This window comes from Centroberyx gerrardi, chromosome 17 (genome assembly GCF_048128805.1).
Source record: "Centroberyx gerrardi isolate f3 chromosome 17, fCenGer3.hap1.cur.20231027, whole genome shotgun sequence".
Taxonomy (NCBI): domain Eukaryota; kingdom Metazoa; phylum Chordata; class Actinopteri; order Beryciformes; family Berycidae; genus Centroberyx; species Centroberyx gerrardi.
The window spans coordinates 15,798,979-15,817,615 of NC_136013.1; the positions used below are offsets into that span (position 1 = coordinate 15,798,979).

Sequence of the window (18,637 nt, forward strand, 5' to 3'; positions counted from 1 at the left end):
TGTAGAGAAGACCATTGGTTTCATTGGAAGGGAGTAAAGTATTAATAAAGGTGTATATAGATCCCACAGCTATATATAGAACCAGATGAGTGAGATTTTATCAAATCAATTAATGTTTATTATATTAGACTAATTAGGACTACTAATGACCAATGAGCAGCCGATCTCTGAAGGTCTACATTTCATTCACGACATCCATATTAATGTGTTTCCTGTTTGAATTGCTTGTACAGTTACTAAACGATGACTTTGGTAGAATGGTGACATTTCAAAGTAAGAACCATCCCACCGACAATACTCTTTTAAGAGGAAGAAAGTAATTGTTGTCCTATATTGCTCTGTATATAATGGATATAATAATATCTCACTAAGGCACAATTTGAAATACATTTTCTTGTCGTCTTAAAGATGTTTGTGTTTTCATTTCATAATATGTATAATATGAAATACAAAGCATTAAATAGAAACCTTTTTTAATGTGGCTTTTTGTTGTCCATTATTTTGAGAACTGGTCTAAACCTGTAAATAAATGATGACCTCATGATGAGATACAGCAGTTGCGTTTGCTGGTGGAGAAGCTGTAGGACAAACTGCAAGTCTAAGAGAAATATCTCATCTGTCCACCAGCTGAACATGTACAAAGCATTAACTCTTTAACGGCATGGAGCTGCTTCTGCATGCCCCCATTGTTGGAGCAGCGACTTGTTGTCACTTGATGCTCTGCTGGCTCGGCTCATTAGAAGACGCTCCCCGGCTGCATGCTCGGGTTGGTCCCGATAATCCGTTGCAGTTGAGAGCCTTCAATCTCAGATTAAACTAGGGGACCGGCGCTTTTGGAATGGGAGAAACAGTGAAAGCACCCCCAAGTGGGATGGCCTCAGCCTGAATTCAAATCACTTTGGTAGACGCTATTACCAGGCTACACTCAAGCTGTTTCATCCTCTTATCTAAACACTTAGCCAGAGTCTATCAGCTTTATTTGTTGGCAATCTTCATTTTCCTGAGTTGGCCCAGTATGTACATAAAACTTTATATCAGGCCACTTCAATTCCACAGTAATCCATGTCTCACTTTACATCTCATCCTCTATTAGCTACTAGTACTTCTTAATGAGTTGAACAATTGAGTTCTATTCCAATTAAATAGGGAGCATTTTCAAAGGGCAAGGGACGACTATTATCAGTATGCTGCTGCCGCATGTCTCAGCACTGAATGCCTCTCAAATTGGAACCATAATGTCACCGGATGGGGAAAAGGTTGCTAATTACTTTGTTGACAGAGATAAGTATACACACAGTAATTAAAGATTGCTAGGAAATGGACTTGAGCGTGTCAGGGTAATAGAAATGTTGATACACTGCACCTGGGAATAACATTGATTGGTGTATTTCATAGTGGAGACTTTAGCTGCTTGACCACTTTAATGGTGTCATTAGTAAGCAGTGGCATCCTTGAGATTAGAGAAGTGAAATTGTGATTGAAATGTCACCAGATCAAAACACTGCAATGTTACGAAAGTTTTGGCATAGATTAAAAACTTGAATAAAATATTAGAATATGGCCCATAGTGTTAGTAAGTATCAGTGCTCTCTCTACTCTGGATAGCTGTCCTGTATAGCACAATGAGTAAAGCATAGAGCTAAAACTGGGGATTATTTCCCACTGAAATATGCACTCACGGTACTGTGAGACCCTTCAGATAACAGCGTCCACAAATGGCGTATATTAATAATGTGATGCTTTATTGATCCCTGTAGGTACATTTTCTTTCATTTGCACAGTCGGCTACAGAGCAGCACCTCTTGAGCAGACAGGGGTTCAGTGTCTTGCTCAAGGACGCTTCAGCAGGACAGAGGTTTACTAACACAGGGGTTTGAACCTGGACAGTCTCCCTGCTCACTGCTCCACCCTGCTGCCCTGCGACTATATATACTATCTCTCTTTTCTGTGACACTTAGATTTCCACTGTTGATTTGGCTCAGTTTACTTTGTGTGTAATTATACATTATAATGTTGTATGAAAGATGTTGCATAAACCTGAAACCTTCTTTTTCTTGTCCTCAACCAAACCCAGACCCGAAGCCCGGAATTAATAATAACTTGTAAATGACAAATTACAAATAACAGTATTTCCAATAATATCTTTGAACCTGAACCTGACCCACGCTATAAGTGGGAAATTTTGGTTCAGTCGGAGTCCCGTGAGGTTCAGGCATAGAAGTTTGCCTGCAACAAACATTACAAGAAATGTGTTTTGCATACATGCTCTTTATAGGCAGAGTCCTCAGTCATGGAGCCCCATAACCAAATGAGGCTGAAGTGAAATGATTTGAATACAGCAGGCCCTCGCCTCCCTGGACCCTCAGCCCAATTCAGTTATTGAGGCCAAGACATATGCAGAGTGAGGATTATTCCTCTAAGTGCAAAGCTATTTAATCCTCTGGAAGTGGAATAGATGGTTATGATAGATCAGATTTGTTGAAGATCAAGCTGTTTACATTTGGTATGAGGAGGTAATTCACAATATCCCTTCTGATTGACAGACTGCTGTTGAAGACCATCATAAGATCATCTCAATCCATGCAAAGTGAGATCAGAGGAGGTTTATGAAAAGATTCTGACTAATGCAATATTAAGATTCAATTTCTTTTTCGCAGGGGTTATAAGCAATATGATTTCATTTGTGAGATTAAGTGCATAAGGATCTTTTTGCCAAGGCTCCTTGCTTGAATTGCTTGGTGAGCTGAAATGTAGTGTGCAATGTCCTGATACTGAATAGTACTGAAATGTAGTGTTGCTCTGCCCTCTGCTGCATATAGTAATCAGTACAACTAAATCCTCCACAGTTTCTGCTGCAAAGTACATGAGTTCATGTGGCTCTGGGGCAGTGAAATTCCCCTTTTGGCTACGCATGAAAATTCATTCTTTACCTACAAAATAGTGTGTATTTTACAGAAATAACACATTAAACACTCGTATAATACATAATGCAACTCAGCTTCTGTAATCAGGTATGGTATGTGTTAGGGAAAGTGTTTGTTTCAATTATAATTCTATGATTTTTATAATTTTCTGAATAATAACATTGGTAATAACATGGTTTATACTGACTAGCTGTTTTGATGACAAAAACATAATAACAATACATCTGTTTTATCTTTAAATACATTTCTCCTCTTGGTCACTATATAAAGAATATCAGGATAACAAAGAGAGATAAAAATCCAGACCTTTCTGAAGAGCTGCTGTTCTCCACTTCCATGTCTGCTTCTCCTCCAGGATGAGACAGACATTTATATTACTGGCTCTATTCCTGAAACAATACAACTGGCTCTGCACTTTCTAAAGTTTTCCTGCCAATTGGTTCCTCATAGACGTTTCTCATACTGTGAAGATTTGTGTTTGAAACTTATAAAACAGAAGTTCTGCATACAGTGGGCTCTAAAAGAATTTGGACACAGGTACAGTGTTTGATGTTTTGGATCCATACTCACATCCATAAAACTTGAAATGCATGGGAAGATTATGAGGGAGAAGTTACCATTTAAGTTATTCCTGTCTATCTTTAAGCATCGAGGGAACATAAAAATTGGAGGCAGTTTTGATAACTCAGATGCTAATTTACTGACTGAACCAAGCATATCTGCCTCTGAGTGATTTAGAGCTGGTTGTTGTCAAAGAATCCTGCAAGAGATTCACTGAAATATATATATTTATATATATAAAAAAAAGCTGGAAAGAGAACCTGATGATGAGATATCAAAAGTAAAGTTATGTTCACGGTTTGCAGATTTCTAGAAATCGCTGCACATCATGCTGTCTGAATATAATCTTAACCTGTCCAAATACTTGTGGACACAGTGAAATGAGTGAACACAAAAGCTTTAATTCTTAAACTGTTGAAAATGCCTATCTGACTATCTGCACTTTAATCCTAAGATACTGTGTCACTTCGCCTCTAAATGTCAGAAACCCATAAACATAATCAGACATCTGATATGTTATTTTCAGGCCTTCTATCCAGTCTTTTTGCATTTTAGTGTGTCTCTCTGTCTCTCAACTGTGATTCTACTGGGTTTAAACTGGTCCTATAGGCAGTATGGACACAAAATGAAAAGTAAACAGTAAGAGTCTGAGTTATCAATTCAGCTTTCAACCATCATGCCCCTGCAATTAAACTAGAGAACTAGAGCCAAGCGGAGTAACAACTGACTTTTATTGGAGATACATTAGATCTAAAAGCCATTGCACCACAAGAATTTTAACAAGATAAAAATGACGACATGATTGAACATAATGTTGAACATAATCTGTCCAAATGCCTTCGGCACCCTGGATAGAGAGGAACATGAAGAAAAAGGACTGCAATTCTCTTCCTGTTTATTAAACATGCCTGAAGATGCCTATAAATGAAGAGGCAAACTGTGTCATAACATCATAGTGTCATTTTGCACCTTAAGAGACAAGCATGTTGAGATGAAAAATTATATTTAATTCAAGTATTCTCCCATAATGCACTGTTTTCCATTCCCTGCAGTGAAAAAATCATATTGCATTTGAACAGTGTAATCATTTCTCAGAGGAGTGATTGCAAAATGTTAAATAGATCAAATGTCCATGTGCTGCTCACAGAGTATCAAAGATCACCAGTGAGAAAATGTACGGGTGGTGAAAGTGGTCAGTTGTCTATGTCAGTATGTAGAGGATGGACCACAACTTGTGACCAACACTGGGTACATTTTCATTGATATTTTGTGTGTTATTGTAGTCAAGCTCTCTGGTGATCTAATGGCTTCCAATTGTTCTCTAACCACCAAAGAAAACCACAAATCTGTTTTCATTTTTCTTATTACTTGAAAAACACACAGGCTGAGGATAAGCCTAATGACAAGATTAGTTTCTGGGGTTTTTTTTGTTTTGTTTTTTCTGTCTCCCTTGCTCACTGATGCCTTTGAAATGATTTGTAGGAGTCTCAGTAGTGTGTCTGTAGAGAGTACAGAGAATTAATTCAGAAATGAAAGGTCACATCACTGACTTTAGTCTAGAGACATTATTACATGCAGTTCCAGCCATATGTAAACTGGACCCTAATGTTAATAATAAATAATAATAATGAATGTAATGTTACTATCTCTTACTTTCTCTCTCTCTCTCTCTCTCTCTCTCTCTCTCTCTCTCTCTCTCTCACACACACACACACACACACACACACACACAAACACACACGCTTATGTCTCATTCGTTTACTATTTTTGAACATGTGGACCAGTTTGATTTTGTGAGTGTATGTGATCAACAAAAGCAGTTCATGACAAATCTTCAATTATAGGCAATTTGAATATTCTGTCAAACATGGAGTCAGTAGCTAAATGGCTGTAATGATTCCATAAATGGGGAAAATGCCTTTGACTGCTGTCTTCAGTGTTTATTTGTTTTTAATAGCACTTCTGGCAACGGAATTTCATCGGGACACTTTGACACTTGCATTCCTTACTGTTGGTTGCTTGTAATGCTGATGATCCAGGAATTGAAGCTTATTCTATTGTTGCATTCATTGTAAGTGACTCCAGATAAGAGTTAAATGCCTAACATGTAAATGTATCATTGAAAACTGGCTTTGGTGCTCCTGAATCATACCTTCTTGACAACTTCTTGAAGCTGGAACAGCAGTGCGTCCCTTTGGCCACATGGTGGGAGTCTTGAGCTTTACTCAAACACTTACCACTGCCCTTTTGTAAACTGTTGTACGTGTGAATTAAATGAGAAGTTCACATATTTGACGGACAATATTATGAAACTGTGATGCTGAAATATCATATACATGCTGAAAATGATTCAAATATGTCAGGGTGAAAGAAGGGTTAAATGACAAGATTTTGAGACGATGTGATCTGATATCTTGTTCAATATTTGTTCATTCTTCTGGTGCAGCAGTCGGCGATGAGGCTGTCTGCTGGATTGATACTGCGGCTAAATGATCTGTCTTGGCTGGAGGCTGATTTCATCTCCAAGGTTCATTTTACCCAAGCCGTCCTGGGTCGATCACACTGGACTTGCCCCGAGCCGACCAGCTTTCTTATACTCTTCTTCACCAGATGAAAACCCTCAAGCCAATACTTTAAATTCACTGAACTCAGTATTCAGAGTTTGCTGCAGAACATATAATTTAATTTGTGCAATGATAACATTAATTTAGCCTTACACGGCTTTTGATTGGGCTGCTGATTAAAGTCTGCTGTTGATTATCCCTGCCTGTGTCGTACTGACTACTATTCCTTTTAATATGATAGATTAAAGTCTGACTACAACAGGTGAGGGAACAAGGAAACCGCATAATGGAAAGTAAACAGGACTTTATTTCCTCACCGTCTGTTTGACCTCTTGGCATTTCCTCTTTCAGCTGTGAAATCAAACAAAGGCCAGTGGAAGAGAGAATTTGCTTGTCTTGGTACTGGACTATATTAAAGTTCAAAACATCCCAAGCCATCCTCATGGCAACTGCTCAAAAAGCACACACACACACACACACACACACACTTTTTTTCTTTTTCCATGAAGGTGTTTGGCCTGAAAGCTCTTTGAATATCATGGGAAGTGTGTCCATGACGTGGGCTGATTACAGCAGAATGATGTGAGTGCTGCTGACTGTCCCTGGATGACCTTTGCTGTCCCAGACCGTGCCTTCTCCCCGCCACTCCCGCCCGGCCCTAGCCGCGGATATCGGTTATCTCTTGAAGTTGGACTTGACTGCTTGTCCCGGAAAGATTTATGATGTGTGGCACGACACCAACAGCCGTCCACTCCAGCCTCCCTCCAGCCTTCAGAGCTTGGTATTTTCAGCAGGCCATCTGTGGGCAGTTTTGGGTGCCAACTCTAGTCATCTGGACAGACATAAACTGTGTTCGCCTCAGTTTACTTTAATATTACCTTTCCAGTCTTCACTCCTTCCAGCTTCATATTTCTTCTATTAGAAAATGACATCACCACCCCCACCCCCCCCCCATGCCTCCCTCCCTGTGAAGTGTCCCTATTGAGATACTCAGGTATAGCAATTAGAAACCATCACATCTCTCTGAGTCTTATCTGAGAGCTGCATTAGACGCTACCGCTGGCGCTGGCACAAGACAGCAGTTTTGAGGAATGCTCAAAGCGAAAAAAAAAGAAAAGTGTCCAGTCTGTGCTTATCAAGCGAGCGGGGAGAGGCGAGGGACAGATAGACAGTGCTTCCTTGTTGCTCAAGAGCGATAAGTCAAGCCAAAGATGAGGCTGTGTGGCCCTTATCAGTCCAGAGTGTGTCCTGGCAAATGCCGGCGCCACGGAGAGAGGCATGTTGCTGCGCGACAAAGGTGTGAGGGCAGATAAGCATGTGTGTGTGAAATGCTTCAAAGATGGGCTTAACTCTGATGTGGAGCTGTGGCTGGGGAGGTTTGTGGAGGGGGGAGGAGAGAGAGAGAGAGAGAGAGAGAGACAGAGAGAGAGAGAGAGAGAGAGAGAGAGAGAGAGAGAGAGAGAGAGAGAGAGATTGGTTTTTAGAAATGGATGCTGACAACTGGCGTGCTAAGCGGTGCTGTAGGGATGTCTTCATTTCCTGATGCCCAAAGAGCAGATAGTGCTGTGGGAAAATCCATGGAATTATTGATAGGTTCTGCTAAAACTGAGACTGGAGAGACGAATCCTAGAGGAATAACAGCAGAGGGACACAAGTGAACATGTATTATTATTATTATTAGTAGTAGTAATAGTAGTAGTAATACTGGTTATGTTGAGATTGTTGGTATTTGTTATTTGGATACCAGATAAGGAAATACAAAATGTCTCCACTTAAATGAATAGCAATAGTAAGTGTCCCTGAGTCCAGGTAACAGTGATGAGTAACAGCACAAAGTCAATACAGAACATGAAGTAACATGGTCCTTAATGAGCACGGTCATAATGGGATTTCTGGTGTGAGGGTTTTTTTTTTCAGGTAGACAGCAGACTATTGATTCCTGCATCCAGCTATTGAACAACTGCTTTTAGAGTTGAGTTAGCTGGCCAAAATGCCTCTATAATAGAAAGCAGCTCTGGCGGCAGACTGACGACAACCTCTAACTCTGCCATACTTCTGTGATAAAAAGAATTAATTTCTGTGAAGGTTCATCCAAGGATTTTCCATTATATAATGGGCATGAAGACACGGATTTTTGAAGAGCAGGAGTTAAGGATAGAAAATATTCTCTTAGGAGCTTTCAGATCCCACCATAAGTCCTAATAAGAGTATATTTTATTTCAATGTTTACAATTAATTTAAAAGTGACAGAGAAATACAGCTTTAAAATATATTCAGGGTTTTTTGCTACATGCTGTCAGTCTTTGTATCAAGAACTCATTAAATCAATCTGACTGTAAAACAAAATCAACACACTGCAATAAACAAACAAAGCCAGGATTGGGCTCTGAATGAAATGGAATAACAGCATTTGAAACCCCTGTTGTATTGAAATGCTGAATGAGTGCTGTTGTATGCGTATTACTATGTGTTTCCACATGTAAACTGTTGAAGTATCAAAGGGCACAGCAGGTCATAAATTTAGTCCCATCCATTTCCAGATTTGTCACTGGTGTAGTTGACCTAGAAAGTGTCCCTGGAATAATGAAATATACATTAAATTTACCCGCCTGCATAGAAAACGCTCCCTGGATAAACTTCAAACAGCATGCCAGTGTCTGTAATCTACTAAATGAACTGTGTAGTTCTGATTTAAGATGTTTCACAAAATATATAGCCCAGAGCTTTTCCACTATTATAAGATAATCCCTATTTCCCAACTGCTCGAAATTTTAAAATACAATTTCCACATTCCTCATTCACATCCTCCCATTGTGGTTTTTGGGTGGTGAGTTGAAAGTGTTACAGTATCACTTTTTCCATTTCTCTTTTTCACTAGGGGAATCCATTCTACACATAGAATGAGATGAAATAGAAATATGAATAGTTAACTGGGTTAAATTCAGTATTCCAAAACGTCAAGGATATGCAGGGAAAGGATGCATCGCTGAGAAGTAGAAGACGGATTCTATATTCACGGCTCTTTTAGATACCAGTTAAAAAGATTCTTCTTTTGCAGAAGGATAGAACAAACTGAAAATATTGTTTAGATGCGGCTGTTGTCCATGCGCAGGGGCTGGTGACAGGTATTTCATCAAAGCAGCGACAAGAATCTGAAAATGCCTCGCAGTCGCATGAACAGTCAAGTGCATCATGCTCCTTATTAATGTAGCACTCAGCTCTAATGTCTTTTTGTCTTTCCACTCCCTTTCAGTTTCTTATCCATTTTGTTTCAGCCCATTCATCATTGTTTTCCTCCAGAAATGTGTTTTTCACTTCAATTCTGTGTGTAAAAGACCCATTCATTTTCCTCTCTGTCATTTGTTAGATGTGACAGTGCGGGGTACGACTTTGTCAAAGTTGGTAAAAACAGCCAGGCTCTTGGTTAATTTTAGATAAGAGACTTATATTTAGAAGTAGGGACAACTTAATATTCCTTTCAATAAACAGAGCGCTGACCTGTGCCACACACACACTCCAAAAAGAGTATTAAGAGACATAATGAAATATTTGCAGAGGTTCAGATTCAACCTGCAGCCTCTTGGAAAGTTTTTATTCACATGGGGGTGGATGACTAATAAAACCAGTTTGCTTCTGGTGGTCTGAGCTGTGGATGCTGTGAGTGAGCGAGCGAGCGAGCGTGGGTGAAGTTTCCTATCTATTGAGGGAGAGAAAACACATGCAGCACGGCACTCACTCTCAGAGTGAGCCCACTTCAGCACCCCATACAGCTCCCATTGATGAGAGCGGCACTTTCGCCCCCGTCTCCCCCACTGAGCCATTTCATGCATTAGAGACTTGATGTACTCGGAGAGAAGCTGCAAAGGGAAACAGACAAATATAGGAGAGGTCAGGCTGTGCAAGTCCTGCTGTAAGACTTGCTTACCTCGCCACCTGCTCTATTTAGACTGCTGCAGCGACTGACTAGGTGGTTTTTCCACAGAAAGGTCTATATAGTCTTTTCTATTTATGCGATGCCTTGAGTTCAATGTGTGGTCAATGGAATCCGCATACAGCTCAAACCCAAGGGTACACGGTGTGAAAGTCTGACCGGTTTCGGAGCCATTCTAGCTTTTGGAGGCAAATGTGCTGATTAGAAGCACAGGTGGGGAAGAAGAACGGGATGAGCATGATGGTCCTTCCAAGTCCTGGAGGAGAATAAAGTGCTGCTCTCATTTTGTCCTGGCGTCCTGACTTCGGAGAGCAGGCATTGTTCCTGACGCTTTCAGCGCTCTGGCAGCTAAAGTCACCTCGAGGCTAGACAGTGAGTGATGCCAAAGACGGAGGGGAGACGAAGCGGTGCCAGTTACAGCAGAGGCCCGCGTCTGCAATAGCAAATAGTCAATATAACTCACAGCGGCCAACAATGCGTTGTGACACTCCTCTATAAGCGCGCGATCAATGCCTCTCTCTCCGAGTCTCTCTTCCCAAACAGGCGATGAATAATAGGGAGCGAGACATAGGATAGGATGTTTCATTATTCATGCCAAATGTATTTATTGATGAAATTTACAGTACACAATAAACACAAATTAACCTCCTGACCACCGCTCAGCACCTTTGTGTACACTCTCTGACAATTGCCTTTGTTCCGTTTCCATTAACGGCCCACTGTTCCCCCTTTCTTCTGTCTGTTTACTGACTGGTTCAATTTCCGGGATATTTCTTGAATAAACAATCATGTGGAATAACCCAACGGCCTACAGCGTGAACACTACACTATCTGCCGTAGTATTGACAGAGAATACATATAGAGGTGATATGAAAACGACAGAGGATGCTGTAAGTGGTAAAAGGTAGGTAGTTTTTGTTACTGGTATGAGATCAGTTTTTGTCTAACATGTAAGTACAGCACAGTCGTTAGGGAGGAGGAGGAGTAGTCTCTCTTTTTCAGCATTTTCCTTTGTCCTTCTTCTCTAGTTGTGATGGAATACCTTGATGGGAGCATTGCATCCCTGAAATAAAGATTCGATCCAGATCAATGAGTATGCAGCCCAAGTAATACTCCATCAACAGTCTTGTTGTTTTTTTCTTCTTTCTTTCTGTGTTCAGTGTTTTTCTCTCCACATTGCTGCTCCTTTTCCCAGACATCCAGGCAGCAGCACAGGCAAAAGAGCTTCGGGATGGCTTAAGCGAAGGGATCTATCCAAATTCTCCTCTTCCCTCCCTCCCCTCTTTCTCTCTCTCTCTCTCTACCCCTTTCTCACACGCACTCTCTCTCTCTCTCTCTCTGTTTCTCTCTCTCTGTCTCCCCCCAGCAAACTGGTCCCAGTGCTATACGTGTCCAGGCTTGGACAGGTAGGCTATGAGGGCCACAACCACCCCCACATACATCCCTGTTCCAATGGTGATGGAAAGAGCAGCCAGGAAAAGGGCTCTTCTGGAGCTCATGCCGGCTCTGGAGAAGTCTCCCTTAGCGATGGCCTTGCCGGTCTGACAAAACAAAGCACAGAGTGAAATGAGCCAGTGTTACTCATCAGCACCGAGAGTGTATGAGTAGGTGTTAAGCCACGGTTAAAAAGAGAGAAAACAAGAAATGCTCTCAGGGAGCCATTAGTTACCATGGCAATTAGGTCATTATCCCTTTGACAGTGACGAATGTGTTGTTTGGGTGTTTTGGTTCCCTCGGAAAAAAAAATGAGGCTGGCCTTTAATCTATTTATTCTTCTGACACATTATAGTCTCTTTCAGTGTAATTGTCTCTGCAATTATTTTGGAGGATGTTGCAAAACCGCAAAGATACGCTGTGTTGTGTTCGAGGGTACAGGCCCTGAGCCTCATTTTTTTTTAGCTCAAAAAGACACTGATGCCAAGCAACCCTAAGGTATTATTATAATGACATATGAGGACTCAACAACTTAGTGTCCTCATGCAGGAGTGAAATAATGCAACTGCAATGCACTGCTTATATATCACCATTTAGAAGCATACACTATTCCACAGAAAGACCTTCCATTTGAACCACACACTTAAAAACTTGTCAACCCCAGCTAAAAATAAAGACAAAAAAATATAAATAATGACAGAAAACATTGCTTATATAGAACATCACCACAATATACTAAAATGTCAATGTTAATGCCTTCCCTGAAGAGACTTTGGGATGACAAGAGGGCCGAACCTGCTGAGTTTATGCAGTCAATCATCTGAAACAACTGCAGAAGGGTCACAGGTGTGGGAAATGGGCTGTGGTGGAGCTTGTCGGGGCTTTTTGTGCTCACTGACCTTAACTAGAATCCTGTGTAATCAGAGTTAATAACAGGCTTGAGGTGTCTGGGCCTTTACCTTGTGAGAGTAGTAGAAGGCAACAATGCCCAAGGGCCAGAAGCAGCAGAGCATGGAGAAGATGGCCAGGCCCAGGTGGTCCCTAGGGGGCAGCACGATGAAGTTGTCCTCGCTCTCGCTCTCGCTGGAGCTGTCACTCTGGGGGAGGGGTTGATGAAGAATAATGAAAGGTCAGAAAAGGCATTGATGGTTCACTACTACATGACTAGCAGTTAAGGCTACTTGGAGTAAATGTACCGTGTTTTGTATGTTGGAAATACATTGTGTGAGACTTTGAGAGTTGGAAACCATACTACCGTGATTACATCTCTTCAGCCATATTAGGACTGGGAGATAATTCAATATTATCGTTTATCGTCTTTCAGTGGAATCATAGCGTGATGATTTTGGGATATCGTGACACACATTTCTGTTGGCTAAACTGATGATAACAAGCACATTTTATTTAAAAACAAAATGAGGTATGGCAGGAATATTATTTGAAAATTTCAGTTTTGTTTGACATCACACCTAACATTACCATTCGGTTCAATGGTAAGAACATTCATTTGATTACTTAACGTGATTTTGCATATGCGAGCCATATCGTGATATCACTATTGAAAAAAATCCTTATGATTATCGTGATATTGAATTCAGCCATACCGCCCAACCCGAAGCCATATTCATAGAATCAGACAAAAGGTGAGCTTTGTGATATTGAACCTGACACCTCAATAATAAAGGAGTACAGGAGACATGTGTAGTTGGTCTGGTGTGCTTTGGATATCTTCACGCTGGAGCAGCTTGACAGCTCGCGCCCCTCAGGCCGGCCTATCTGCCCTTGTTCCACTACCACCCAGGACAGGATGTGCTTAGCCAGCCAGAGAGGATTTGGTACCTCTGTCAACACCCATGAGCGGCCTGACAGATAACGCAGGATTAACGGATTGTTCCATCATTGTGAGGTGACAGGGGAAACAGCAAGAAGACAGTGTCATTTATGTGCTAAATTGCTTCTACAGCGCGAGAGACCTCCCCCATCTCTCCCATTGCTCCCCTCAATACGCCCGACATCTTGAGAGGCAGCGAGCGTTCAACAGGCTCCTGTGATCGGTCCCCATACTGCGCCTTGATACTCGACTCGAGCCCACAGGGGATGAGCGGGCTAATGAATTATAGAGTCCAATGCCAGTCAAGCTACGTTGGCACGGCCTGCCTGGAGCAAAGATGGCACTGTGGCTGGGTGACCTTTGAGAGGAGACGGCCTTCCCTCTCTCTCTCTCTCCGTCGTCCCAGAGACAGAGCGGATGTTTGTCTAAACAAATAGCCCCCATAAGGCGCAGGATTCATTTGTTAGTCTTGTTGCCTGCAGTGATCATCCAAGCCGCGGAATTGAAGGAAGACACAAAATAGCGATCGATATGTAAGGCAGAAAGTAAATACGCCAGTTTAAACATAATTAAAGTAGTCAGGGGGGTGGGCGAAGAAGAAAGGCAACATGGGAAATAGGCATATAACAATTCATAACCTAGGAGCTGAAGACTAACTTTTCCAGTGTATTGCACATAATCCTTTGATCACTCTTTTAGCATGAGGATCCAGTCTAATCTGCATTTACCAAACCACGGGATCTGATGAAATTATCCCTTGTGCTATTTTGGGACAGCATCTGTGTAGAAAGCTTGCTTAGATGTTAGGGGAAAGAGGTGAGTGAGAGCATTACACTGCCCAAACTGTTTCTCAACAGGTAGCTTTGCCAAGGAGAGATTATGGAGCTCCCTGTTATCTGCTTTATGAACACTGTCCACCTGGACAGCCGGGTGTGATCCATCAAAACAGCAGCTGGTCATAAACCACATAATCTCACATCACATGAATAAACTGCTAGGCACAAACAGCAGTAATATCCTTTTATCTTTGTGGCAAGGCCTGATAACGATTCTGAGCGACTGGTGTATTCCCTTTTACTGACAGTCTGCCTGACACAAAGCCTGGCCGGCCGCAGACAGACTCCTAGTCTGTTTTGCAGCCAGTAAAACTGATGGAATTCCACCGAGGCATAGCGCCGTTAACTAGCGTCTAACAGCTCTCCCAGAGGCCTTGTTAAAGTCAGCAGGGGACAGTGGGCTCGACTCCAGGACACACACAGACCCCGGACCCTGTTTGTGTTAGCAGGGACTGACACTGGCATCCTCCACCCAGATCCAGATCTGAGTAGAACCTCACTCCCTTCTCATTACCGGCAATATCCTTGCTTTCTGTCACAGTCAAACTCCTGCTGACAAAGACTGGCTGTGGAACGCGTGGTATTTGGAAAGGGAAAACGTGTAGAAACAACAGTCACAAACCAGCACAGACTGTATCCTGGGACTTTAGGATTTGTATCCAGTAGTGAGGTTCCTCTCCCTCTCCCCCCTCCCATGTTCAGTCTAGATAGCACTAAAAGTCCTCTAAATCTTTGATCTGCTGCTGTGGAGAGCTGCTATACATCAGCACACACCTGGCACACATTCTACCCAAGTCTTGGAAGCCCTTTTACCTCTTAATTAATCTACACACACACACACAAACACACACACTGTTTGTGTGTGTGTGTGTAGATTGATAAACACACACACACACACTGTTTGTGTGTGTGTGTGTGTGTGTGTTTATCAATCTATGCACACGTGTGCACACACACACACGGGAAGGAAAAGCCAAGAAACGCAGGTGCTGAGCAAAAAGCCTCTCATATTCCAACTGGAAACCCAACTTTCATCTGAGGAGTGTTCATCAGATTGATTTGCTCTGTGAACTGACATGGAATAACTTTAGCTGCCGGCTCACCTGCTCCGGGGGCCATGCATCAGCAGAGTCCCCACTTAATACGCTCAAAGGACCGCATTACTTATGGCATTAATGGCAGTCACTGCCATGTCTCTATCCATCTGCCAGGCCTCCAAGTGACAGGAGCTGGCGTGATCATCAGCCCAGTTAGGGAGCTATACTTCTTCTTCTGCCAACTCGGAGCACTGGGTATTTCAGCAGCTTCCCTGGGTGAAATTAGATTTTTGCCACTTCTGAAAAGATTTTGCTCTTTTGCTGTCACAGTTTTCTTTGGAGAGTGTAGTCCTAGTCCTGATATAACAAAAGCCTGAGCAGATACAATCAGACGTGTCATTTTTTCGAATACAATTATAAAACAAAAAGAGTGCAATTACCCTGCACTGAATTTGAAAGACTCCAGAAAATTGACCATTTGGAGAACAGAGTGGAAAAATGAGCATGAATCATGCTGGCAGTCTATTAGAATGGTAAATGAAATAATGAGCATCACTACGCACCATGACTCACATTCTGCTGAAAGATGGCCCCGACAGTTATGAATAAATGTTGAAATGCCTTTAATTTGAGATAGCCTTGATATTCTAATTACCCTGTCAATACTACCAAATGGCTCCCACTTCCAGTGGCTGCAGTGGCGAGGTATATGGAGTATAACTGCCTGTTTTTCTGCACACATTAAATACACCCACTTATCAGGTTAACTACCATTTAAATACACGCTGTAGGCTGGTACAGTCACAGTATATCTACTTCCACCGCCCACTTCCTCAACTAGCACTACAACCACATGTGCAAAAGACTCTTAATAGGTTCATTTCTTGCTCTGTATGTGTTGTCTGACCTCATACTCGTGACCCTGCTCCTCCTCCACCTCGTAGGAAACCGTCTGGATCTTCACGTCCTTCTCTCCTTGTATGTTATCCAGCGGGTTCTCTATGGAAACTCCGTCCAACACAGTGTCCTTACTCTCCGTGAAGGTTGTCTCAAAGCTCTCGCTCTTGGAGTCCTTGCTGTGGAGACTGACGTCGTCCTTGTACAGGATGAAGTTGGGTCTGTAGAAGGCCTCCACTGCCAGGTGCAGGGAGGTGGCGTCCAGGAACTGCTGAGTCTTATTCTTGCCATTGGCTCCAGTGTAGAAGTAGCCAATCAGGCTGTCCTGGTAAGGGTGGCTCGGGTAGTCGCACTGGTAGCCCTGGTAGTCGTTGTGGACCACGTGTCTGCTGGTCTTGTCTAGCAGAGGGTTCTGGAGCTCGCTCAGGCTCTCCATGGTCGGAGGGGCAGGTTCAAACGTCTGGCGGATCAGAGAGGATAGAGTCCAAAAAGATATGGCAGTCTGGCAGCTGGAAGAACATGCCAAGTACAGTTACAATAACACTGGATTAATAAAATCTAGGAACAGTGAAGGAACAGGTAGTTAAATTAAGGTGCATTTTGGGGAAACAAAATCTAGGCGCCCTACGGCCATTGCGTGAACCGGTCTGATCCAATATGGATTTTAGTAATTACGTGCTATCTAATGGAGCAGGACATGGACTGAGTCTGGGGAACACTTCATCCTGTCTGGCCATCAGCATTCCTCTCAGCTTTCACCAGCCTGAAATCCAAACCGCCATCTGCTGTATGTTCCACTGCTGCGTCTTACACCCCTGGATTCATATAAATCTGCTATCTTCACCATATCAAGACCGCCTATATTCAAAACCGGTGAAAGTCTGGCAGATGTTGCTGTATTTTGCAGTGCATACTGATTACTTGGAGTACTCTGTGAACCGGCCTCTGCTGCTCCACTTAAGTGTTTTCAAATGGGAAGGAAGCCTAGCGCAGACCGAGAATAAGCTTCAGTTTTGTTACAGAGTGGGACAATTGACTAAACATTGATAAACAGAGCAACGCTATCAGGAGAGGCTGTCACTAAGGCAACAAGTCCTCCAATGAAGAGACTGTGTGTTTTGAGCATGTCCAGAGTCCAGCAAGCAAATATTTTCTCTTGCAGTCAAAACAAGCAAATTTGCATACACATTAGACGTAGCCATCAGGAACACACGCTCCGTCCCTGGAGGCCAAGAGGAGGACCTTGTCCATCAAATTAAATCTTTCATCCCATGCCTAACGATGAAAGAAGATCATACCCACTGATGCGGCTGCATTGTATTTTGGAATGAGTGGAAAGTAGCAAATCAAATCAGAGTCATTTCATGCTTTTGTGTTGAACGCACCACTGGTGAGAAATACGCCACAGGGGAGAAATACACAAGACGATTTAGTGATTTTCCACAGACACACACAAAAAAAAATCATAGCGTGGTGCTTGGTTTATGAAGCTAGAGAGGTAATTGAGGTGTACTGAGCTAGAGACGGATATATATATCTATAATGACACATGGTTGCCCTGCCTCTCAGAGAAGAAATGTTGATCTAGGAGACCTTTGGCCTCTTTGACCCTCATAGAACAAAAGCTCATACAGACACAGTGGGTGTAGTCTTTGATCAGTGCTGAAAAGCTTGATAAATACGACCAATGCCTGAGCCTCAGCCTACACAGGTCAAACCCTGTATCTGCTATATGCTTTCCTGTCTTTGTCCTGCGGTCTCCATTCTCACATGCTTTTTGAGGGAGAGAGCCTCTCTCTAGATAACAAGGAATTCCATTACACAGTACATCAGACAACAAAAACCACATCCCATACCCAGAAATAATTCATCTGACACACCAAGATATGCACTTATGGACATGCGAGTGTGTGGATAGACTCCACAATTATTAATGATTATGAACGCCCTCCACTAACTCACTTACTCTCTCTCTCTCCCTCTCTCCCTCTCTCTCTCTCTAGCACACGTTGTTTTCATTTTTTCCTAGACATCACATTCTTTTTTTTTTTTTTTACTTTACATAACATTACAAATCAATCTTTTACTTCTAACTGATCATGTCAGCGGATTCTTCATGATTTTTCACTTATTCTGTGACATCTATATACATCTATCTCAAAGAAGTATTTTGCCTTTAAACGCTGGTATAATAAGAACATGTCATAATGTATAACTTGAATGGATATAAACATATCTCGGTTATTAATCTTACCTGTGGTACAAGATCCTCCCGCAGACTTCTTCAGCATCATTCCTCGGCGCTTGCAACTGAGTCGATGGAGACGGACGGACCCACCTCTCCACTTCACATTATCAGTTTTTGGGAAATTGCCAGTGCAGTACAACCAGCATCGGCTTACAGCAAGTTATTCCGTGTGTGTGTGAGATTGGACCTACCTCGCTGTATTCTGCCTGGCATGACACTGCGGCGCGCTGAAAGCCGGAGTCCGACAGGTAGATTTTACGCACAATATCACACTGAGCTCAGGCTCCAAAACAACTCCGGCAAAGGCTGAACCGAGACTAGCCAAGTGATTGGCTGCGTGAGGCGCGCTGTAAACTCTATTACCGACCACGGAT

The 18,637-nt window shown here is 42.4% G+C and overlaps 1 protein-coding gene across 1 annotated transcript; it reads right to left on the reverse strand.

Annotated features, from left to right (window-relative positions):
* Nucleotides 1-10,579: 10,579 nt before the first annotated feature.
* Nucleotides 10,580-18,385, reverse strand: LOC139931729 (synapse differentiation-inducing gene protein 1-like). The gene is made up of 4 exons (XM_071925321.2): nt 18,270-18,385; nt 16,026-16,524; nt 12,374-12,511; nt 10,580-11,521 (listed from the first exon to the last, which is right to left on the reverse strand). The coding sequence occupies exons 2-4, from the start codon at nt 16,449-16,451 to the stop codon at nt 11,363-11,365; spliced, it is 723 nt and encodes a 240-aa protein (XP_071781422.2). The 5' UTR covers nt 16,452-16,524; nt 18,270-18,385; the 3' UTR covers nt 10,580-11,362.
* Between the last annotated feature and the right edge of the window lie 252 nt (nt 18,386-18,637).